Below are 25,795 nucleotides of genomic sequence, written 5' to 3' on the forward strand. Positions count from 1 at the left end.
CCTTACTATACTATGACGTTTTTTATGAAATTTTGAGGTCAACATTTTTTTTTGACTTTTTTGTCAGATTTTGACGCCTTAATATACTATGACGTTTTTTATGATATTTTGAGGTCAAAAAAATTTTTGACTTTTTTTGTCAGATTTTGACACCTTACTATACTATGACGTTTTTTATGACATTTTGAGGTCAAATTTTTTTTTGACTTTTTTGCCCCATTTTGACGCCTTACTATACTATGACGTTTTTAATGACATTTTAAGGTCAAAAAATTTTTTGAATTTTTTTGTCAGATTTTGACGCCTTACTATACTATGACGTTTTTTATGACATTTTGAGGTCAATTTTTTTTTGACTTTTTTTTGTCCGATTTTGACGCCTTACTATACTATGATGTTTTTTATGACATTTTGAGGTAAAAAATTTTTTGACTTTTTTTGTCCCATTTTGACCCCTTACTATACTATGACGTTTTTTATGACATTTTAAGGTCAAATTTTTTTTTGACTTTTTTTTGTCCGATTTTGACGCCTTACTATACTATGTTTTTTATGACATTTTGAGGTCAAAAAATTTTTTGACTTTTTTTGGCCCATTTTGAGGCCTTACTATACTATGACGTTTTTTATGACATTTTGAGGTCAAAAAAATGTTTTACTTTTTTTGTCAGATTTTGACGCCTTACTATACTATGACGTTTTTTATGACATTTTGAGGTCAAATTTTTTTTTGACTTTTTTTGTCAGATTTTGACGCCTTACTATACTATGACGTTTTTTATGACATTTTGAGGTCAAAAAAATGTTTTACTTTTTTTGTCAGATTTTGACGCCTTACTATACTATGACGTTTTTTATGACATTTTGAGGTCAAAATTTTTTTTGACTTTTTTTGTCAGATTTTGACGCCTTACTATACTATGATGTTTTTAATGACATTTTGAGGTCAAAAATTTTTTTGACTTTTTTTGTCAGACTTTGACATCTTACTATACTATGACGTTTTTTATGACATTTTGAGGTCAAAAATTTTTTTGACTTTTTTTGGCCCATTTTGACGCCTTACTATACTATGACGTTTTTTATGACATTTTGAGGTCGAAAAAATTTTTGACTTTTTTTGCCCCATTTTGACGCCTTACTATACTATGACGTTTTTTATGACATTTTGAGGTCAAAAAAATTTTTGACTTTTTTTGTCAGATTTTGACGCCTTACTATACTATGACGTTTTTTATGACGTTTTGAGGTCAAATTTTTTTTTGACTTTTTTTGTCAGATTTTGACGCCTTACTATACTATGACGTTTTTTATGACATTTTGAGGTCAAAAAATTTTTTGACTTTTTTTGTCAGATTTTGACGCCTTACTATACTATGACGTTTTTTATGACATTTTGAGGTCAAAAAATTTTTTGACTTTTTTTGGCCCATTTTGACACCTAACTATACTATGACGTTTTTTATGACATTTTGAGGTCAAAAAAAATTTGACTTTTTTTGCCCCATTTTGACGCCTTACTATACTATGACGTTTTTAATGACATTTTAAAGTCAAAAAATTTTTTGACTTTTTTTGGCCCATTTTGACGCCTTACTATACTATGACGTTTTTTATGACTTTTTAAGGTCAAAAAAAATTTTGACTTTTTTTGGACCATTTTGACACCTTACTATACTATGACGTTTTTAATGACGTTTTGAGGTCAAAAAAAAATTTGACTTTTTTTGGCCCATTTTGACGCCTTACTATACTATGACGTTTTTTATGACATTTTGAGGTCGAAAATTTTTTTGACTTTTTTTGCCCCATTTTGACGCCTTACTATACTATGACGTTTTTTATGCCATTTTGAGGTCAAATTTTTTTTTGACTTTTTTTGTCAGATTTTGACGCCTTACTATACTATGACGTTTTTTATGACATTTTGAGGTCAAAAAAATTTTTTACTTTTTTTGTCAGATTTTGACGCCTTACTATACTATGACGTTTTTTATGACATTTTGAGGTCAAAAAAATTTTTGTCTTTTTTGCCCATTTTAATGCTTTACTATACTATGACGTTTTTTATGACATTTTGAGGTCGAAAAAATTTTTGACTTTTTTTGTCAGATTTTGACGCCTTACTATACTATGACGTTTTTTATGCCATTTTGAGGTCAAATTTTTTTTTGACTTTTTTTGTCAGATTTTGACGCCTTACTATACTATGACGTTTTTTATGACATTTTGAGGTCAAAAAAATTTTTTACTTTTTTTGTCAGATTTTGACGCCTTACTATACTATGACGTTTGTTATGACATTTTGAGGTCAAAAAAATTTTTGACTTTTTTTGGCCCATTTTAATGCTTTACTATACTATGACGTTTTTTATGACATTTTGAGGTCGAAAAAATTTTTGACTTTTTTTGGCCCATTTTGACGCCTTACTATACTATGACGTTTTTTATGACATTTTGAGGTCAAAAAAAATTTGACTTTTTTTGCCCCATTTTGACGCCTTACTATACTATGACGTTTTTAATGACATTTTAAAGTCAAAAAAATTTTTGACTTTTTTTGGCCCATTTTGACGCCTTACTATACTATAACGTTTTTTATGACATTTTAAGGTCAAAAAAAATTTTGACTTTTTTTGTCAGATTTTGACGCCTTACTATACTATGACGTTTTTTATGACATTTTGAGGTCAAAAAAATTTTTGACTTTTTTTGGCCCATTTTAATGCTTTACTATACTATGACGTTTTTTATGACATTTTGAGGTCGAAAAAATTTTTGACTTTTTTTGCCCCATTTTGACGCCTTACTATACTATGACGTTTTTTATGACATTTTGAGGTCAAATTTTTTTTTGACTTTTTTGCCCCATTTTGACGCCTTACTATACTATGACGTTTTTAATGACATTTTAAGGTCAAAAAATTTTTTGAATTTTTTTGTCAGATTTTGACGCCTTACTATACTATGACGTTTTTTATGACATTTTGAGGTCAATTTTTTTTTGACTTTTTTTTTGTCCGATTTTGACGCCTTACTATACTATGATGTTTTTTATGACATTTTGAGGTCAAAAAATTTTTTGACTTTTTTTGTCCCATTTTGACCCCTTACTATACTATGACGTTTTTTATGACATTTTAAGGTCAAAAAAAATTTTGACTTTTTTTTTTAGAATTTTGACGCCTTACTATACTATGACGTTTTTTATGACATTTTTAGTTCAAAAAATTTTTTGACTTTTTTTGTCAGATTTTGACGCCTTACTATACTATGACGTTTTTTATGACATTTTGAGGTCAAAAAATTTTTTGACTTTTTTTGGCCCATTTTGAGGCCTTACTATACTATGACGTTTTTTATGACATTTTGAGGTCAACATTTTTTTTTGACTTTTTTGTCAGATTTTGACGCCTTAATATACTATGACGTTTTTTTATGATATTTTGAGGTCAAAAAAATTTTTGACTTTTTTTGTCAGATTTTGACACCTTACTATACTATGACGTTTTTTATGACATTTTGAGGTCAATTTTTTTTTGACTTTTTTTGTCAGATTTTGACGCCTTACTATACTATGACGTTTTTTATGACATTTTGAGGTCAAAAAATTTTTTGACTTTTTTGCCCCATTTTGACGCCTTACTATACTATGACGTTTTTTATGACATTTTAAGGTCAAAAAATTTTTTGAATTTTTTTGTCAGATTTTGACGCCTTACTATACTATGACGTTTTTTATGACATTTTGAGGTCAAATTTTTTTTTGACTTTTTTTTGTCCGATTTTGACGCCTTACTATACTATGTTTTTTATGACATTTTGAGGTCAATTTTTTTTTTACTTTTTTTGTCAGATTTTGACGCCTTACTATACTATGACGTTTTTTATGACATTTTGAGGTCAAAAAAATTTTTTACTTTTTTTGTCAGATTTTGACGCCTTACTATACTATGACGTTTTTTATGACATTTTGAGGTCAAAAAAATTTTTGACTTTTTTTGGCCCATTTTAATGCTTTACTATACTATGACGTTTTTTATGACATTTTGAGGTCGAAAAAATTTTTGACTTTTTTTGCCCCATTTTGACGCCTTACTATACTATGACGTTTTTTATGACATTTTGAGGTCAAATTTTTTTTTGACTTTTTTGCCCCATTTTGACGCCTTACTATACTATGACGTTTTTAATGACATTTTAAGGTCAAAAAATTTTTTGAATTTTTTTGTCAGATTTTGACGCCTTACTATACTATGACGTTTTTTATGACATTTTGAGGTCAATTTTTTTTTGACTTTTTTTTGTCCGATTTTGACGCCTTACTATACTATGATGTTTTTTATGACATTTTGAGGTCAAAAAATTTTTTGACTTTTTTTGTCCCATTTTGACCCCTTACTATACTATGACGTTTTTTATGACATTTTAAGGTCAAAAAAAATTTTGACTTTTTTTTTTAGAATTTTGACGCCTTACTATACTATGACGTTTTTTATGACATTTTTAGTTCAAAAAATTTTTTGACTTTTTTTGTCAGATTTTGACGCCTTACTATACTATGACGTTTTTTATGACATTTTGAGGTCAAAAAATTTTTTTGACTTTTTTGCCCCATTTTGACGCCTTACTATACTATGACGTTTTTTATGACATTTTGAGGTCAATTTTTTTTTTGACTTTTTTTGTCATATTTTGACGCCTTACTATACTATGAAGTTTTTTATGACATTTTGAGGTCAAAAAATTTTTGTCAGATTTTGACGCCTTACTATACTATGATGTTTTTTATGACATTTTGAGGTCAAAAATTTTTGACTTTTTTTGCCCCATTTTGACGCCTTACTATACTATGACGTTTTTAATGACATTTTAAAGTCAAAAAAATTTTTGACTTTTTTTGGCCCATTTTGACGCCTTACTATACTATGACGTTTTTTATGACATTTTGAGGTCAAAAAAATGTTTTACTTTTTTTGTCAGATTTTGACGCCTTACTATACTATGACGTTTTTTATGACATTTTGAGGTCAAATTTTTTTTTGACTTTTTTTGTCAGATTTTGACGCCTTACTATACTATGACGTTTTTTATGACATTTTGAGGTCAAAAAAATGTTTTACTTTTTTTGTCAGATTTTGACGCCTTACTATACTATGACGTTTTTTATGACATTTTGAGGTCAAATTTTTTTTTGCCTTTTTTTGTCAGATTTTGACGCCTTACTATACTATGACGTTTTTTATGACATTTTGAGGTCAAAATTTTTTTTGACTTTTTTTGTCAGATTTTGACGCCTTACTATACTATGATGTTTTTTATGACATTTTGAGGTCAAAATTTTTTTTGACTTTTTTTGTCAGATTTTGACGCCTTACTATACTATGATGTTTTTAATGACATTTTGAGGTCAAAAATTTTTTTGACTTTTTTTGTCAGACTTTGACGCCTTACTATACTATGACGTTTTTTATGACATTTTGAGGTCAAAAAAATTTTTGACTTTTTTTGGCCCATTTTGACGCCTTACTATACTATGACGTTTTTTATGACATTTTGAGGTCAAAAAAATGTTTTACTTTTTTTGTCAGATTTTGACGCCTTACTATACTATGACGTTTTTTATGACATTTTGAGGTCAAATTTTTTTTTGACTTTTTTTGTCAGATTTTGACGCCTTACTATACTATGACGTTTTTTATGACATTTTGAGGTCAAAAAAATGTTTTACTTTTTTTGTCAGATTTTGACGCCTTACTATACTATGACGTTTTTTATGACATTTTGAGGTCAAATTTTTTTATTACTTTTTTTGTCAGATTTTGACGCCTTACTATACTATGACGTTTTTTATGACATTTTGAGGTCAAAAAAATGTTTTACTTTTTTTGTCAGATTTTGACGCCTTACTATACTATGACGTTTTTTATGACATTTTGAGGTCAAATTTTTTTTTGCCTTTTTTTGTCAGATTTTGACGCCTTACTATACTATGACGTTTTTTATGACATTTTGAGGTCAAAATTTTTTTTGACTTTTTTTGTCAGATTTTGACGCCTTACTATACTATGATGTTTTTTATGACATTTTGAGGTCAAAATTTTTTTTGACTTTTTTTGTCAGATTTTGACGCCTTACTATACTATGATGTTTTTAATGACATTTTGAGGTCAAAAATTTTTTTGACTTTTTTTGTCAGACTTTGACACCTTACTATACTATGACGTTTTTTATGACATTTTGAGGTCAAAAAAATTTTTGACTTTTTTTGGCCCATTTTGACGCCTTACTATACTATGACGTTTTTTATGACATTTTGAGGTCAAAAAAATGTTTTACTTTTTTTGTCAGATTTTGACGCCTTACTATACTATGACGTTTTTTATGACATTTTGAGGTCAATTTTTTTTTTGACTTTTTTTGTCAGATTTTGACGCCTTACTATACTATGACGTTTTTTATGACATTTTGAGGTCAAATTTTTTTTTGACTTTTTTTGTCAGATTTTGACGCCTTACTATACTATGACGTTTTTTATGACATTTTGAGGTCAAATTTTTTTTTGACTTTTTTTGTCAGATTTTGACGCCTTACTATACTATGACGTTTTTTACGATATTTTGAGGTCAAAAAAAAATTTGACTTTTTTTGTCAGATTTTGACGCCTTACTATAATATGACGTTTTTTATGACATTTTGAGGTCAAAAAATTTTTTGACTTTTTTTGTCAGATTTTGACGCCTTTCTATACTATGACGTTTTTTATGACATTTTGAGGTCAAAAAATTTTTTGACTTTTTTTGGCCCATTTTGACACCTAACTATACTATGACGTTTTTTATGACATTTTGAGGTCAAAAAAAATTTGACTTTTTTTGCCCCATTTTGACGCCTTACTATACTATGACGTTTTTAATGACATTTTAAAGTCAAAAAATTTTTTGACTTTTTTTGGCCCATTTTGACGCCTTACTATACTATGACGTTTTTTATGACATTTTAAGGTCAAAAAAAATTTTGACTTTTTTTGGACCATTTTGACACCTTACTATACTATGACGTTTTTAATGACGTTTTGAGGTCAAAAAAAAATTTGACTTTTTTTGGCCCATTTTTAAGCTTTACTATACTATGACGTTTTTTTATGACATTTTGAGGTCAAAAAAAATTTTGACTTTTTTTGTCAGATTTTGACGCCTTACTATACTATGACGTTTTTTATGACACTTTGAGGTCAAATTTTTTTTTGACTTTTTTTGTCATATTTTGACGCCTTACTATACTATCTTGTTTTTTATGACATTTTGAGGTCAAAAAAAATTTTGACTTTTTTTGCCCCATTTTGACGCCTTACTATACTATGATGTTTTTAATGACATTTTGAGGTCGAAAAAATTTTTGACTTTTTTTGCCCCATTTTGACGCCTTACTATACTATGACGTTTTTAATGACATTTTAAAGTCAAAAAAATTTTTGACTTTTTTTGGCCCATTTTGACGCCTTACTATACTATGACGTTTTTTATGACATTTTGAGGTCAAAAAATTTTTTGACTTTTTTTGTCAGATTTTGACGCCTTACTATACTATGACGTTTTTTTTGACATTTTGAGGTCAAAAATTTTTTTGACTTTTTTTGGCCCATTTTTAAGCTTTACTATACTATGACGTTTTTTATGACATTTTGAGGTCAAAAAAAATTTTGACTTTTTTTGTCAGATTTTGACGCCTTACTATACTATGACGTTTTTTATGACATTTTGAGGTCAAAAAAATGTTTTACTTTTTTTGTCAGATTTTGACGCCTTACTATACTATGACGTTTTTTATGACATTTTGAGGTCAAATTTTTTTTTGCCTTTTTTTGTCAGATTTTGACGCCTTACTATACTATGACGTTTTTTATGACATTTTGAGGTCAAAAAAATTTTTGACTTTTTTTGGCCCATTTTGACGCCTTACTATACTATGACGTTTTTTATGACATTTTGAGGTCAAAAAAATGTTTTACTTTTTTTGTCAGATTTTGACGCCTTACTATACTATGACGTTTTTTATGACATTTTGAGGTCAAATTTTTTTTTGACTTTTTTTGTCAGATTTTGACGCCTTACTATACTATGACGTTTTTTATGACATTTTGAGGTCAATTTTTTTTTTGACTTTTTTTGTCAGATTTTGACGCCTTACTATACTATGACGTTTTTTATGACATTTTGAGGTCAAATTTTTTTTTGACTTTTTTTGTCAGATTTTGACGCCTTACTATACTATGACGTTTTTTATGACATTTTGAGGTCAAATTTTTTTTTGCCTTTTTTTGTCAGATTTTGACGCCTTACTATACTATGACGTTTTTTACGATATTTTGAGGTCAAAAAAAAATTTGACTTTTTTTGTCAGATTTTGACGCCTTACTATAATATGACGTTTTTTATGACATTTTGAGGTCAAAAAATTTTTTGACTTTTTTTGTCAGATTTTGACGCCTTTCTATACTATGACGTTTTTTATGACATTTTGAGGTCAAAAAATTTTTTGACTTTTTTTGGCCCATTTTGACACCTAACTATACTATGACGTTTTTTATGACATTTTGAGGTCAAAAAAAATTTGACTTTTTTTGCCCCATTTTGACGCCTTACTATACTATGACGTTTTTAATGACATTTTAAAGTCAAAAAATTTTTTGACTTTTTTTGGCCCATTTTGACGCCTTACTATACTATGACGTTTTTTATGACATTTTAAGGTCAAAAAAAATTTTGACTTTTTTTGGACCATTTTGACACCTTACTATACTATGACGTTTTTAATGACGTTTTGAGGTCAAAAAAATTTTTGACTTTTTTTGGCCCATTTTTAAGCTTTACTATACTATGACGTTTTTTTATGACATTTTGAGGTCAAAAAAAATTTTGACTTTTTTTGTCAGATTTTGACGCCTTACTATACTATGACGTTTTTTATGACACTTTGAGGTCAAATTTTTTTTTGACTTTTTTTGTCATATTTTGACGCCTTACTATACTATCTTGTTTTTTATGACATTTTGAGGTCAAAAAAAATTTTGACTTTTTTTGCCCCATTTTGACGCCTTACTATACTATGATGTTTTTAATGACATTTTGAGGTCGAAAAAATTTTTGACTTTTTTTGCCCCATTTTGACGCCTTACTATACTATGACGTTTTTAATGACATTTTAAAGTCAAAAAAATTTTTGACTTTTTTTGGCCCATTTTGACGCCTTACTATACTATGACGTTTTTTATGACATTTTGAGGTCAAAAAATTTTTTGACTTTTTTTGTCAGATTTTGACGCCTTACTATACTATGACGTTTTTTTTGACATTTTGAGGTCAAAAATTTTTTTGACTTTTTTTGGCCCATTTTTAAGCTTTACTATACTATGACGTTTTTTATGACATTTTGAGGTCAAAAAAAATTTTGACTTTTTTTGTCAGATTTTGACGCCTTACTATACTATGACGTTTTTTATGACATTTTGAGGTCAAAAAAATGTTTTACTTTTTTTGTCAGATTTTGACGCCTTACTATACTATGACGTTTTTTATGACATTTTGAGGTCAAATTTTTTTTTGCCTTTTTTTGTCAGATTTTGACGCCTTACTATACTATGACGTTTTTTATGACATTTTGAGGTCAAAATTTTTTTTGACTTTTTTTGTCAGATTTTGACGCCTTACTATACTATGATGTTTTTAATGACATTTTGAGGTCAAAAATTTTTTTGACTTTTTTTGTCAGACTTTGACATCTTACTATACTATGACGTTTTTTATGACATTTTGAGGTCAAAAATTTTTTTGACTTTTTTTGGCCCATTTTGACGCCTTACTATACTATGACGTTTTTTATGACATTTTGAGGTCGAAAAAATTTTTGACTTTTTTTGCCCCATTTTGACGCCTTACTATACTATGACGTTTTTTATGACATTTTGAGGTCAAAAAAATTTTTGACTTTTTTTGTCAGATTTTGACGCCTTACTATACTATGACGTTTTTTATGACATTTTGAGGTCAAATTTTTTTTTGACTTTTTTTGTCAGATTTTGACGCCTTACTATACTATGACGTTTTTTATGACATTTTGAGGTCAAAAAATTTTTGACTTTTTTTGTCAGATTTTGACGCCTTACTATACTATGACGTTTTTTATGACATTTTGAGGTCAAAAAATTTTTTGACTTTTTTTGGCCCATTTTGAGGCCTTACTATACTATGATGTTTTTTATGACATTTTGAGGTCAAAAAAAATTTGACTTTTTTTGCCCCATTTTGACGCCTTACTATACTATGACGTTTTTAATGACATTTTAAAGTCAAAAAATTTTTTGACTTTTTTTGGCCCATTTTGACGCCTTACTATACTATGACGTTTTTTATGACTTTTTAAGGTCAAAAAAAATTTTGACTTTTTTTGGACCATTTTGACACCTTACTATACTATGACGTTTTTAATGACGTTTTGAGGTCAAAAAAAAATTTGACTTTTTTTGGCCCATTTTGACGCCTTACTATACTATGACGTTTTTTATGACATTTTGAGGTCGAAAAATTTTTTGACTTTTTTTGCCCCATTTTGACGCCTTACTATACTATGACGTTTTTTATGCCATTTTGAGGTCAAATTTTTTTTTGACTTTTTTTGTCAGATTTTGACGCCTTACTATACTATGACGTTTTTTATGACATTTTGAGGTCAAAAAAATTTTTTACTTTTTTTGTCAGATTTTGACGCCTTACTATACTATGACGTTTTTTATGACATTTTGAGGTCAAAAAAATTTTTGTCTTTTTTGCCCATTTTAATGCTTTACTATACTATGACGTTTTTTTATGACATTTTGAGGTCGAAAAAATTTTTGACTTTTTTTGTCAGATTTTGACGCCTTACTATACTATGACGTTTTTTATGCCATTTTGAGGTCAAATTTTTTTTTGACTTTTTTTGTCAGATTTTGACGCCTTACTATACTATGACATTTTTTATGACATTTTGAGGTCAAAAAAATTTTTTACTTTTTTTGGCAGATTTTGACGCCTTACTATACTATGACGTTTTTTATGACATTTTGAGGTCAAAAAAATTTTTGACTTTTTTTGGCCCATTTTAATGCTTTACTATACTATGACGTTTTTTATGACATTTTGAGGTCGAAAAAATTTTTGACTTTTTTTGGCCCATTTTGACGCCTTACTATACTATGACGTTTTTTATGACATTTTGAGGTCGAAAAATTTTTTGACTTTTTTTGCCCCATTTTGACGCCTTACTATACTATGACGTTTTTTATGCCATTTTGAGGTCAAAATTTTTTTTGACTTTTTTCGGCCCATTTTGAGGCCTTACTATACTATGACGTTTTTTATGATATTTTGAGGTCAAAAAAAATTTTGACTTTTTTTTGTCAGATTTTGACGCCTTACTATACTATGACGTTTTTTATGACATTTTGAGGTCAAAAATTTTTTTGACTTTTTTTGGCCCATTTTAATGCTTTACTATACTATGACGTTTTTTATGACATTTTGAGGTCGAAAAATTTTTTGACTTTTTTTGCCCCATTTTGACGCCTTACTATACTATGACGTTTTTTATGACATTTTGAGGTCAAAAATTTTTTTGTCAGATTTTTTGACGGCTTACTATACTATGACGTTTTTTATGACATTTTGAGGTCAAAAAATTTTTTGAATTTTTTTGTCAGATTTTGACGCCTTACTATACTATGACGTTTTTTATGACATTTTGAGGTCAAAAATTTTTTTGACTTTTTTTGGCCCATTTTGAGGCCTTACTATACTATGATGTTTTTTATGACATTTTGAGGTCAAATTTTTTTTTGACTTTTTTTGTCAGATTTTGACGCCTTACTATACTATGACGTTTTTTATGACGTTTTGAGGTCAAAAATTTTTTTGACTTTTTTTGTCAGATTTTGACGCCTTACTATACTATGAAGTTTTTTATGACATTTTGAGGTCAAAAAATTTTTTGACTTTTTTTGTCAGATTTTGACGCCTTACTATACTATGACATTTTTTATGACATTTTGAGGTCAAAAAATTTTTTGACTTTTTTTTGGCAGATTTTGACGCCTTACTATACTATGACGTTTTTTATGACATTTTGAGGTCAAAAAATTTTTTGACTTTTTTTGGCAGATTTTGACACCTTACTATACTATGAAGTTTTTTATGACATTTTGAGGTCAAATTTTTTTTTGACTTTTTTTGTCAGATTTTGACGCCTTACTATACTATGACGTTTTTTATGACATTTTGAGGTCAAAAAATTTTTTGACTTTTTTTGTCAGATGTTGACGCCTTACTATACTATTACGTTTTTTATGACATTTTGAGATCTTACTAAAATATGACTTTTTTGGGGCATATTTTGACGTCTTACCCCCGTATGACGTTTTTTATGACATTTTGAGGTCTTACTAAAATATGACTTTTTTTGGCATATTTTGACATCTTAGAATACTATTACTTTTTTATAGGATAAAAAAAAAAAACGTTCCGACCACCACCTTGGACCAGATCAGCCGTTTGGGAAACCTCCCGAACCTCCCGACGGCCCTGGCTGTAGGTTAATTTGTTGGAGTAAAAAAAAATACACATTTACTGTTGAAATCTATTACAAAGAAACATGAACTGGAAATTCTCAGGTAAAGTACCTGAAAATGGTATTTGTAATGTAATGGTACGGTACTCAAGTAAATGAATCTTTGTTGCCACAAACAGTCAGACCTGTCCTAATCTCTTCTTCCCAAGATGTCCCAAAGTTGTTGTTTTTTTTTTTTTTATATCTGTCATATACTTATTCTAACAACAGTCTAGTTATTATGCTCCCAATGTACAAGCATTGTTCAGCAAACCTCAATGTGATATTTTGGACGATATAAACAACTTTATCTTCTGGACCAGATAGGACAGATGGGAAAAAGAATACTTCCCAGCAACCTGCTCCAGGCTGCTTGGCTGTGTTGTCTGTTGGCTGCTCAGGTGCACAGCTGTCCTGGTACCTGCAGTAAATGTTCAGGCCCAGAAAATGACCAGTGTGAGGAATGTAGAGCAGGATGGATTCTCCATAATAACTCCTGTATAGGTACTGTATGCAGAGCTTGGAAAACATCATATACTGTATGTGCATGACATAAGGAGACAAGGAGACTAATCACTGAATACATGTTTTGTTTTGTTTCATAGACATCGATGAGTGTGGCACCGAACTGGGCAACTGTCCTCCCACCAGCTACTGCTTCAATACAGAGGGGTCCTTTGAGTGCAGAGGTCAGTGGATCAAAGCTAGTCTCTTCTTTATTAATATTTCACTGGAGAGCTTTCAATCCCAATTAAAATATCAGTCTCTCATATATAGTGTCACTCATATATAGTGTTTATAGCCTGTAAATTAAAGTATTATGTGGTCACTCCTTCCTCAGACTGTGACCCTGCCTGTGTGGGCTGTATGGGTAGCGGACCAGCACGCTGCAGAAAATGTGCTTCTGGGTACAGACTGACAGGGTCCAAGTGTTTGGGTAATTATAAATAAGAGATCATTTTTTTTTACCTATGTATTATTCTGTGCTTCTGAGGAGCAGCAGTAATATACAAGTCTCTGATGAGATTATATTATGTGCCTCTCTTTCTGTTGCTCAGATATAGATGAATGTAGCGACAGGGTACTCGCCTGCCATGGTCTGGATGAGATTTGTACCAACACAGATGGCTCTTTCCGCTGTGACTGTGCTAAAGGATTCATCCGTAAGGACAGTGTTTGTGTGAAGAAGCAGCTGCCTAGTGAGTCTCATCATACACCAAGAAGGATGTTTACACCCACACGTAACACCTAACCTCACTGCTACCACTCACACATCCATCCCCCCCCCCCCCCCCCCCCCCCCCCCCCCCCCCTTGCAGGTGTTCAGGAGAAAGGTCTGTTTGAGGATATCCAAGATGATGAGGTGGAGGTGCTGCAGCAGATGTTCTTCGGGGTGGTGCTTTGTGCTCTGGCCACACTGGCCGCTAAGGGAGATTTGGTCTACACTTCTGTATTCATAGGAGGATTGGCAGCCATGGCAGGGTACTGGCTTTCTGACAGGGCAGACCGTTTCTTACACAGCTTCCTAAAGCGACCTTAAAGCTCACAACTGTTGCAAAAAGGACTTAAACATTTCACATGGAAGATGCACCAGCATGCTCAAGCGGGTGAATTGTGTGCATTCACTTGTGTTATGGACAATATAGGTTATTTATATGAAAGAATACCTTTTCTATACTATGTGAAAGATTCTTATTACACCAACACTTCTCTCTGTGTTCGAAAAATTATCATGGCAAATTAACAACAACAGTGTAGAACCTGAGTTTTATTATTATGTTTTAGGAGAGTCTTCATAATAGTCTGCCTTGTTAATGAAATTTAGGTTTTAGATACAGACGGCCAGAACAACTAACAAATCAAACTGTAGTTTTCAGCCACAGCTTTTTATTTTTTTTGGTTGACTATGCATATATTATTTATTTAGACTAACCAGGAATAATCATGATTCTTTCACTGCAGTTTTTATAAGAAACTGAACTAAACTTCAGTTGTCAATGTGTATGTTTGCACTTCACAGCAGTATCATACAATGCATTCAATACTTTTACTGTTTGTATTAGCAATAGAAAGCTATGAAGATAAAACTGATTTTACATTTAAATAGACAATCACAAAGACAGAAAGAAAGTCACCTTTATTTGATGGATATAAACAAGCTGGCCAACACTCAATAGTAATATTCTGATACATCACATACAATAGCAAACTGGGGCACTGAGGACAGCCTCCTAGGATTTAAAAAACAGAAAACATTACAGAGTATCCATGCTTCATTCAAAACTTTTACTCAATCTCGCTTTTTTTTTTTTTTTCTCTAGGGACTTCCTCGGATGAAGCTTTTTTTTAGATAGATTTTTCTCTTGTGCATTCATAACACACACACACACTGGCATACAGACACACCCAGAAATCAATAAATGCAGTTGTGTGTGCACACACACACCCACACTCATACCCATACGCACAGACACACACACACTCGTTTTCTGAATACATTTACACCAGCAACCCCAAAAGCATGCTGCACTCTCACAAAACTGCACAGGCTGTCTACTAAGGGGACACAGTAAGTGAGACACACATCACTCTCAAACACAACATCACACCGTCACAATGCACGATGCAGATGCAATTAATGTATGAAGAATGATGCTTCATGGGAGATTAGCTCACGTTCACACAAGTAATCATTCAGCATGCTGGACACTCACATTTAACTTGTTCCTAGGTCTTTACTGTACAGCTCAAAACATTTACTTATACAAATAGCACAGTCTCAAACTGGCATATTCAATAAATAAAGCTAACTTAAATACAAAAATGAATAATAAAAAAGTAAACACAATATTTGTTCTGTCAAAGAAAAAAAATGTTTCTGGCATTGGTCACAGTGATTTGTTTAATCCAAAGTTTTTAGCGACATAAAACAAAAGAAAAACAACCTGTATACAACAATAAAGTGAAAATGTATGTTAGGCTTTTCAGACTTATTTTTTCTTTTAAAGGCCTTTTGAAAATTACTGGTGAATCTACAGGCCTTTCAACTCAAGTCTCTCTACACGGCTGCTTCTAGGCACAGATGCAGACTTGACTTTTTGACTCCACCTCACACTGAAGTGCGATGTCGGTCATTCATAACCAGGATTAGTCTTTAGTCTAAGCCCAGGAAACCAGCCCCAGCCTCTAAGCCCTGTGTCTCCTAAACCATTTTGACACAACAGTTGAGAAATCGCTCTGCATAGAGAACAGGAGATTATCCTTACATCATCACTTTCAGTTGGCACATTATGTAAAAATCTGCATGCATGGGCACAATTGAAATGTTCCATGTTGTCTACCATGTAAATCATATATGCTATTTCATGGTAGGAGAACCCCCTACTTCAAGTATTCAGTAGATAAGGACCTGAAAATGGAGGATTTGTACTCCGCCCCCCTGATGGTGAAGTGAGAAGATTTTCGCTCCTCTGTCTGTTTGCATTGTCGTCCCTTCTTTTTTTTTCTTAAATCTAAATCAGGACCTTTCTCTTAACATTTGTAAACACAAACACCAACGTTTTCACACGATCTGTTAATTCTTAGTCGGTGACAGGAGCTGTAAAGGCTCATGGAGGAAGCAGACACATAAAAGATGATGCATGGATCATCTCAGTTTGTGGAAGATGGGGAGATGGAAGGACATTTATATACAACAATCAACACTTGGCCATAGTAGGGCGACACACAGGCACCATGAGGGGGGAGGAAGAGGAAGTGGGGATAGTAACAGTCTAATTAAATTTTCCACTATACTGTAACAATGTGTGTTTTTTTTTTTACTTAATCAGCTGTCACGGTCACATATGTCACCACTTTTGTTTACAAGACGACGACGATGACAAACACTCGAAAGAAATGCATCCCGACAGAGTCACTCAAACCTCCACTTGGATGTTAATAGTGATAGTCCTCACTCACAAGTGCAAGTTTCTGACTGCTGAGTGAAGCAGACATAATCTCATTGCTACTTATGTGAGCTGCAAAATTCTGTTTTTTTTTTTGTTGTTGTTCTTAGTTGTTACCACAGGCCAGGTGGTCTTCAACTGAGTTGTTTTCACATTTAGAAAGGAATGTAATAATGTGATCTTTTCTAGACTTCTAGATAGATTTGGATACACTTCTCTATTTCCCATAAACTGCTCTAAAGCTCTTATGTTTTTTTTTTTCTTTTGGGCTGTCCTGTATTTCCAGACAGGGAATGTTACTTGCTGCTGAGGGGTTTTCTCATGATGTACAAATCAGAGGAAAATCACACCACTCAACACTCTAAATAAGACATCTCTCTGACCTCCAGCCAGTTAGAAAAATAACCATGAAGAAAAAACATATAGTATCTTGTCAGTTTGAAACGATTTTCTGACCACGTATAGACACACTCTATAGATTTCTCTCTATATGTATAATATATGCATATCTATCATATATGTGTACATTTTTTTTACGAGGCACAGGCCACCTTGTTGAGAAGGAGAAAACGAGTCACTGTGTTTGGGGAGGTCAAACAGACTACTGGTGGAAGAGCACAAGGGAGAGGGGAGCAGGAGCATACTGTAGGTCAGAGGCTGGGGTGTCAGTGGTACAAAGAGACCTGCAGGGAAAACATCTATTGGACATTGCTGCCACTTCATAGTCTATAATGTTTTTTTTTTATATTAGCAGTATTAATAGAGTGAAATCTCCTCCGTGTGGGTCTTTAAGTGATTGTTGCTCACAAAGCCCCCATTGTCAAATCATATGTACAAAGTCTTTTACAGTTGTTTTTGAAGCCCGGGATCAAGTCCGTCGACTGTAAAAGGACTAAAAGATGCTCGTGACCAGGTCTTCTGACACCATTTAGTTTGAGCACCAGCAGAAGCACCATTAGTAAAAATTCCTGCAACAGAGGAGGTGCATAGGTGCATAGTCTCAGAAACTCAAAATACTCTGATGAATATTTTCTGACCACTCTCTTGGCCACTCTGATTGGATGGTTAATTACACTTTGATTGATAAATTTGAGCACAGATGGGGAAATAAAAATGCATTCACTCTACACTGACGTCTGCATAGATTGATACCTTTTTTTTTTGACTACTTCTGATAAATGAGGTAACATGAAGAGAAACATCAATGGCAACCACAGCCTTAAGGCTAAAACAAGCCCAAGAACTGGAGGGCCCTGCTCATGCAGCCAAGGAAACCCTTCGATGCTGCAGGCAAGGCTAAAGGCGTACTATCAGTCAGCTCAAAGCGCTTCCTTTTCCCCAACAAGAAATGACAACCAAAAAAAAACAAAAATCACTCAAATCCAGTGTGTGTGGAACATGCTATTCTCAGGTTTAAAGGAAAAAAGCAGGTGAAGAGACACTACTTCACACAGAAATGCTGAACATGAGGTTCTGTAGAAAGGGATTGTGGGTGGAGCACGTATAATGGTAAATAAAAGAGGTTACTGTGTGCCACAATCAGATGATTAAAACAGTACAAGAGACTCTGCAATTGCGGGTCATCATAGCCAGGCAGAGGGGTCAGATGTCACCAGGTGATGTCAGCAGGGCAGTGAGGATTGAGAAACCATGACAGAGTCAGGCGGGGGGAGCCAACCAGAGCCAGAGGAGTCAGTCAGGCAGGTGAAACAGATAGCAAGACAACCATGATCTTGAACCAATCAAAGGAGGAAGGATGAAGAAAAAAAAAAAAAAACACTGGGCTGGCAGACAGTCATGAGAGCTCTGCTGGGAGGATCAAGAGGGCGTTGTCAGCCTGAAGAGGTCGACCGCTCAGCAGGTGACAAGACAGGTGAGGTGACCTCTGTGAGACCTCTGATGCAGGGCCGCCATGTTGATCACATGCCTGTCCAAATAATTTGACAAAGAGCACTTCAACATCTGCCTCTTTCTATCCAATTCAGTCCCACATCTGTGACCCTATATGGAGGAAGTGGATGACATCTGCTCCTGTCCACACAAAGAAGAGGTCCCAGGTCACCTTAAGCAAGAACGGAAGAACTTAGTTTAAGCTTCAGTTTGGAAGCGTATTTTTAATAAACACTGAAGATGAAAATGATCGAAATTACCTGCCCGACTGTCAGTCTGCCCACAGGACCTGCACACCTGAGTGCAACCCTCCTCTTCCCCAGAAAATAAACAAAAGTCCCATTGCGGAGTGTTGATTGATTGGAGATAATAAATGTTTGATTGGGTAGTATTTCAATATCATGGCATGGCTGTGCTCCTCCAGTAGTGACTGAATCATCTGAATGTGAAAGATAAAGATATCCAGATGTCACCCAGCTGTTCAGTTTGTTACAAAACACAGCAGACACTGCAGGCAGACAGGGAATTAAGAATCATAAAGCGGAAAAGTCTTAAATATATCTCACCCCTCAAAACAACATTAGAGCTTTGGTTGTCACAGCAAGGATTATGCCCAAATGCCCTCCTCGTCATCCTGGTGTTTGCAGTGTTTGAAGACAACAGGAGCGATATGCATGAAGAGAAGAAAGTAGACAGAAACTGGAGTAACTGCTGATTAGAAGACATCAAAGTATTAATGTGCAAAATTAAAGTGCTAAGTACTTTCAGTACTAGATTGGCAACAATCTCACACAGCTATACTTTGAATTGGGTGGATTGCAGTGGAAGCTACATGGTTTTATATGATAGGGGAAACTAGCTGACAGAATACCTCAGCTGCAGCACTATGTTTTAATAAAAATATCTGGAAACCTCACTGTTGTTCTCTGTATACCTTTGGCAACACATTGCTGTGCTGTTGTATAATGGCTGATTTAACAATTATTTCAGTTGCTAATTGTACATGTTAATGGTGTCGAAGTTATTGGTGAATTTGGTGGGACTTAGAAAATTATAACAGGAATGACATAGAGAGACATCTAACCTGGTCTGGGGACGGGCGGTGACCAGCATGTGGGGGTCCTCGGGCTGGCCCTCCACGATGATGGGGCGATGGGTGACGTGGATGCTGGGCGTGGTGTGGGTGCTGTGGGTGCTGTGGGTGCTGAGGATGCTGAGGATGCTGAGGATGCTGGGGATGCTGCGGATGCTGGGGATGTGGATGCTGTGGGTGTGGTCCTTGTTGGGGAGGACCATGTGGGTGCTGAGAGTGAGAGTGCTGCGGAGGGGGATGTCCGTGTGGGTGCTGTGGCGGGTGCTGGGGGTGCTGTTGGTGGGGGTGTTGGGGCTGTGGGGGACGTGGGTGTTGTTGGTGCTGGGGAGGTGGTTGGGCATGCTGAGGGTGCTGCTGGGGGTGTTGTGGGTGAGGAGCGTGAGGATACTGTGGTTGTGGCTGCTGGGCGTGCGGGTGCTGTGGGGGGGCTTGTGGGTGCTGCGGATGCTGCAGATGTGGGGCGTGTGGATACTGAGTTTGCTGGGCATGGGTAGGGTGGGGATACTGGGGCTGGGGCTGAGGCTGAGCGTGTGGGGGCTGAGGCTGGGGGTGGTGAGGACCATGTGGATGATATTGCTCATCTTCATAGTTGTCGGCTATCAGCTTCATTCTGCTTTGTGTCTGTAGGAAGAGGAAACTGATTAGTGCACAATGACCCGTATGGACATAAAACAGAGATACCTTACAATATATGCAAATTAGGGTAGCAATGTGCTTGTTTCAGTATTTTAGACTGTACCTGCTGCTGATTCTTCTCTGTTGTCATGCCGCGTATTAGGTTACCTTAGCATAATGTCTACAAACATGAGGAAACAGCTAGCCTAGCCAGCTAGCCTGACAAATGAGCATATTTTGCAAAATGTTGAACTGTTCCTTTAATCGGTCAGCAGTGACTTACAGTTTCTCTTTATTAATGCACTTACTCTGGATTATTTTGTATATCTTTGTGATTTTTGAAAGTGGATTCATTTGTGTAGTTACTCTTTGTGTTGCCAACATCAAAGTTTATGTCTATTTCATTGCATGTTACATGCAAATTAGTTACAAAAGCAGCTACAGGAGTGACTGATATCATGTTAACCCTGTGAGCCCGTACGTATCATATATGATACCCACATTTCTGGGACTCATTGCATCACCATCAAGCATAAACTTTGCATTTAACCCTTTTAGATGAACTCTTATGCTCGTATACTGACTCCTGGTAGACACTCCTCACTTTTCTAAATGTTTTGACATGTGTGATACAAACAAAAAATATACTTAGAATTTTTTTTTTTTAATTTTTTTTTTTTACATTTTGTCAAAGGGACAAATAAAGAGTTCATATTTGAAAAATTAGAATTTTCTGACCATTCTTTCATAGTTCAGGTCTCACAGGGTTAAATATCAATTAACTTGGTTTGAGTCTTGGTGGAAAAGGTCTTTAACTATCAAGTTTTGACCATCTTCAATATTACATTAACAAGTATATACATTGAATGGATTTGCCCTCAGTTATGTCAAACAGTTTGACAGGAATAGTTAAATGTCATGTTAGGTCAAAAGATGTGCACTTGCCTGGCAGTCAGCAAATTAAAACTCGAGTTGGACTTAACTTTCCCCCAAAAACATAACAACAGCTCTGACTCATGCTGCAAAATTATGAAATGCTAAATTTTCCTGCCAAACTGAGCTACCAAAACGGATCAGTGGTAGTGTGCATGTACAACCCCCTGTATATGAAATGGAAAAAAATGGCTAGTTGCCTTGTGCAGCTATATTTTTCCATACTGATTAACGTTGCCTTGGCAACAAGTTACAGTGCAGAGAGAGATTTCTTTGACATTGTGCTGCAGCACTGACGTGTTGTTTGAGCTGGTGCATCAGTTTGTCCCGCTCCCTCTTGAGGGCCAGCACCTCCTCCTGGGTCTTCTTTTTATTGGAGGCAGACAGTTCCAGCAGTGCAATATTAGCATCTTTCTCACTGATGGCTGCCAGGAGAGCTTGTTGTCTGAAGAAGAAAAACAAGATTAGAGCATCAGCACTTATATTCTATCAAACTAATTAAAGAACTGTAAATCAAATCGCATCAATTCACCTGTATCGATGTCAAATGTAGTAGAAAAAAAAACCTAGTTCTGGCTTGGATCCATCTTCAAAGGAGCCATATGATGATAAATGCCACAAGCGAATCAAAAAATCTGATCACTTTATTCTCCTCTGATGGATGACATAAAATTGGCCTCACAAGTCAGACCACATTTCTCAAGCTCACTTGTCACTCTGAGATTTTAAAGGATTATTCTGACATTTTGGAAATGTGCTTATTTACTTTTGTGCCAAGAGTTAGATGTAAAGATTGATTCCACCCTCATGTCTGTCCATTAAATATAAGGCTACAGCCAGCAGCCAGGTAAAGCTAAACTTGATGTTTTATTTGTTAAAGTTTGTAAAAAGTTCAGGATACAGGACCAAATGGACAAAAATTGTAACCAGTACCAGCAAACTATGGAGGTGTAAATGCTGATGTGGCTTTAAGTCAAAATGAAGCATGAGCTGCATGCATTGCATTTTCATAAATTAATTCTGATGGATAGTTAAAGGGAGTAACTGAACTGATCCCGGATGGAAAAAAAACTTTTTAGTTTTATTTTTCTTAGTGTATTTGTAGCAAACACACAAAGAAAAATAAAACTGTGGGGCTGTCTTTGTAAGCCTAATGTCTAAAGTCACAATGACACTAACTTCATCTCTAGGATCTCCTCCAGCTGTTTCCTACGTTCTTGTCTCATGTTGGTGAGGTGGGTATCCCTCTCCTGCAGCGACTGCTGTGTGGAGGAGAGACGCTGCTTGGTGGAGTCCAACTCCTGCCTTGTCCTTTCCAGCGTGTTCATCAGCTCCTCCAGCTGTTAGACAACAAATATGATGTGGGAACCCACAAAGGGCATACAGGAACCTCATAGACACACATTTCATTAGCCAAGTACTAAACACTTTATCATCAGTGGTAAATATTTCTCATGAGAAAAATCTGCACCTTTAAGTGGTGGCCACTGTCCATGGAGCTGTCCTTACGAGGGTCCTGTCCTAAGCCTTTCTTGTCTCCTTGTGGTCCCAGTTTGATGTTTGGACCCTTCTTAGTCTGGTCTTTGCCTCCTTGTCTGTACAACCACAAAGATTTAAGAACATTTTCATGCCAATCACCTTTCAAAATCCCATTCTGTAGTTACAGTGTACCCATATACCACAACAAAAAACATGAAACACAAACAAGTACAACAAATGCAGTGGACAATCAATGTTAGGTGCATTTTGAATGAGACTTATTTCAAAATTGTACCAGTCACGAGATCACTTGGACAGCAACAAGACATGAGCATCACAAATGAATTGATAGCTTCATGTTAACATGACACTGCTTAGATGACTCACAGGTTTAAGCACCAGAGTTAGCATGGGGTAGGTAGAGATGGGGCGCACGATGGGGGGCAGGGGCTTTGCTTACCTGGGAGCTAGACTGCAGATGGGGAGAGGAAAAGGTAGAAGAGAAAGGAACAACGGGACAAGTGGAAGGGACATTGAAAACAGGAGACCAGAGCAGACACAGGAAAAAGTAAAGAAAGAGACATTAGAACCAGAACATAAAGAAACAAGCACAAGAAAACAATAGAGTGGACCCAGAGGAGTCACAGTGTGTTCTCTGACTACAAAGGCGCCTGTGAAAGCTGCCGTTCTGCAGCCTGACACAGCTAATGCAGGATGCACCTTCTCTGAAAACATGGAACCATGTGCATCTGCTGCCAAGCCTGGGAGTGGCAGACATGCAGTCAAACAGGCAAAAAATCAGCCGGGCAAAAAAGGAGGGGAGGAGGACAGGGGTGAAGGTTCAAGTGCCGAGCAAAAGGAGGGGAAGCCAACAGTGGTTTGACCGAGTGGGCGAGAAGGAGTGAGCTAGTGAGAGAATCGGTTATGGATGCAGGGTTGTTGAGACAGAAGAGACCCGACTGAACCGACACACTTCAGGAACAAGGGTTCAGTCCAGACCCTACCTACTACAGCACCTCACTCACTGAGCGCGTGTAGATCTGGAGCACAGCATCTCTATTCATGCAGGCCACTAGGCTGATCATTTCCCTTAGTGTCTGGTAGAGCAAGCTAGGCAGGGCAGGAGTGGGGCAGGTTGGGCGGGGAGAGAGCAGGAAGGTGGGTCCCCGGGAAAGACCACTTGAGAAGAGAGGGGGCTGTCAGGTGATGTTATTGGGATGACTTGAAGGAGTGAGGGTGACTGAGAGTTACAGATGAGGAGGAGGATGATGTAGGATGAGGCGGGCAGATGGGTGGCTGGAATGAGCAGGGGAAGCGTGCTCATGGCAGGAGGAGGCCTCAGCTCTAAGGACAAAAAATTCTTACATACAGTAAGCTACAACAAACAGCCACACCAAACACCACAAAAAGACACAAAAGGGTATATGTGTGTGTGTCTGCATGTGTATTATGTGTGTGAAAGATATTTCAACAAAGAACACAAGGAGGTACAGCATGTACAGTATAGTGAACTGAAATGTACAAAAGAAGCAACAGCAGTTGGAAAAATCACACCAAGTTCTACAAACTCTTCAGACAGCTAATAATACAGTACGTAGTGTAATATTTACAGTTTTTGTATTAAATATTTATAAACAAGTGCAAATTTTAAAAGTGGCTTTGATTCACAACAGATTTTTTTCTCCTATGTAAATTGGTTGACTGAATCCTTGGTGTGATCATTTTTACTGCTATACCATGCATTATTACAGACACAGGCCATGACAGGAACAACAGCGTGAAGCAAATCAATTACTGTTCAGTGAATCCAAAGAATATCACAGAATATATGCCCTGACATATATTTCAAATTTTATGACCTGTTTTGTTGCACTTATACATTATCTGAGGTACAAACTTGAAGGTTTGTACCTCACGTTGAATTTTAATATTGAGACACATACAGTATGAGTCCCATCTCTACAATTAATCACACCGTATTTGGTGCTTTAATTTGTTCATTTGTAATTTGATTTGTCATACAACAAACTTTTTGCTGACTTAAATCCCCATTCTGTCAATAGTGCAGAGATAAATGGCTGTCAGTGTTGGCTGACACATGCAGTTTGAATAAATAAACATGCAGCCAAAACTCTGTCTTTCGGTCTCTCTCTCTCTCTCTCAAACACACACACACACACACACACAAAGTCACATGCTCACACAGACTGATCAAAAACCATTCATGGCACATAAGCATAGAGTTAACCACTAAGCATGCTAAAGAAATAAAAGCAAACATGAATCCAGGGATCTTTGTATCATGTGCACAGGTACAGTAATGACACCAGAGAGTAAAAACAGAGCTTGTCACTCTGATACAAAGATCTGTGAATCCTTCAGACAGCAGGCAGACCCAGGCACACAGGTGAAACCAGATGCAGTTGCAGCAGTCGCAGTCGGAGACTTTAACCACGCAGCCGAGCTGAAGTGCCAGGGCAGAGCACTCACTTTCCCAGGAAATCCCACACCATGCCCCCTATCTGCTGGGGAGCAGCGGACACAGAAGGGAGCGGGTCAGGGGGAGCTCTGCCACCGGGACGAGGGATGGGGCGAGGGGCAGAGGGAGGGGGGCTGGTGTCAGGGGGGGCACAACAGAGAAAGAGTTGCAAGGGAGATGGAGAAGGGAATGAAAAAACAGAATTGGATTTGAGAAAGGAAAAAAAGGAAGTTCAAGACCAAGGTTGAGAGTGATCAACAGCAGAGGGTAAAAAAAAAGGGGGGTTGGGGGAGGGCAGGTGGGCATGAAACAGAAAATAGAAAAGGGAATAGGACAGAAAGAAGTGGGTAAAGATGGCAAAAAAAAGACAGGAACACTCAATTAATCAAACACCTCAAACAAAATAGCATGACACTAAAACGAAGTCGCCCTTTTTGCTGACTGAGAAGGAAAAATATATCTGGTTTTAAAAGTAAGTGGTGGGGACTGGGACTCTATAAGTGGCAAAGGACAGGGAGGTTGATTTCATTGCCAGAGAGTGCTCATGTGTGATTCTCATGCAGTCCAACCAGACTTTGTCTCTGTCTCATCAGTTTGAGATCCATTCCAGGTGAAAGACAAAATGATGTTCTCCTCCAGAAAGACTTCAGCCGAACCAAAGCCAAACGCTGCTTCCAGAGTGGGGATTGTGGACCACGTAGCACACTGAGAGGTAGGCCA

At 35.4% G+C, this 25,795-nt stretch overlaps 2 protein-coding genes across 3 annotated transcripts in view; one reads left to right on the top strand and one right to left on the bottom strand.

The window, feature by feature from the left end:
• LOC121179943 (protein disulfide isomerase Creld1) overlaps positions 1-16,442 on the top strand; it is a 56,766-nt gene extending 40,324 nt beyond the window's left edge. For both annotated transcript variants that reach the window (XM_041035107.1, XM_041035106.1), the window contains exons 2-6: positions 12,963-13,143; positions 13,245-13,328; positions 13,481-13,576; positions 13,698-13,838; positions 13,959-16,442. In XM_041035107.1, coding sequence (XP_040891041.1) covers positions 12,972-13,143; positions 13,245-13,328; positions 13,481-13,576; positions 13,698-13,838; positions 13,959-14,179 — 714 coding nt within the window. In that variant the 5' untranslated portion in view covers positions 12,963-12,971 and the 3' untranslated portion in view covers positions 14,180-16,442. The remainder of the gene's footprint in view (positions 1-12,962; positions 13,144-13,244; positions 13,329-13,480; positions 13,577-13,697; positions 13,839-13,958) is intronic.
• Positions 16,443-18,583: 2,141 nt separating this feature from the next.
• erc2 (ELKS/RAB6-interacting/CAST family member 2) overlaps positions 18,584-25,795 on the bottom strand; it is a 32,241-nt gene continuing 25,029 nt past the window's right edge. Inside the window, exons 11-20 of the mRNA XM_041033492.1 lie at positions 25,087-25,209; positions 23,605-23,775; positions 23,057-23,068; positions 22,589-22,712; positions 22,297-22,457; positions 21,415-21,562; positions 20,114-20,190; positions 19,561-19,624; positions 19,043-19,110; positions 18,584-18,915 (exon numbers count right to left, since the gene is read on the bottom strand). Of these exons, the coding sequence (XP_040889426.1) occupies positions 19,084-19,110; positions 19,561-19,624; positions 20,114-20,190; positions 21,415-21,562; positions 22,297-22,457; positions 22,589-22,712; positions 23,057-23,068; positions 23,605-23,775; positions 25,087-25,209 (907 nt within the window). The 3' untranslated portion in view covers positions 18,584-18,915; positions 19,043-19,083. The remainder of the gene's footprint in view (positions 18,916-19,042; positions 19,111-19,560; positions 19,625-20,113; positions 20,191-21,414; positions 21,563-22,296; positions 22,458-22,588; positions 22,713-23,056; positions 23,069-23,604; positions 23,776-25,086; positions 25,210-25,795) is intronic.

This window comes from Toxotes jaculatrix, chromosome 3 (assembly GCF_017976425.1).
Source record: "Toxotes jaculatrix isolate fToxJac2 chromosome 3, fToxJac2.pri, whole genome shotgun sequence".
Classification (NCBI taxonomy): Eukaryota; Metazoa; Chordata; class Actinopteri; family Toxotidae; genus Toxotes; species Toxotes jaculatrix.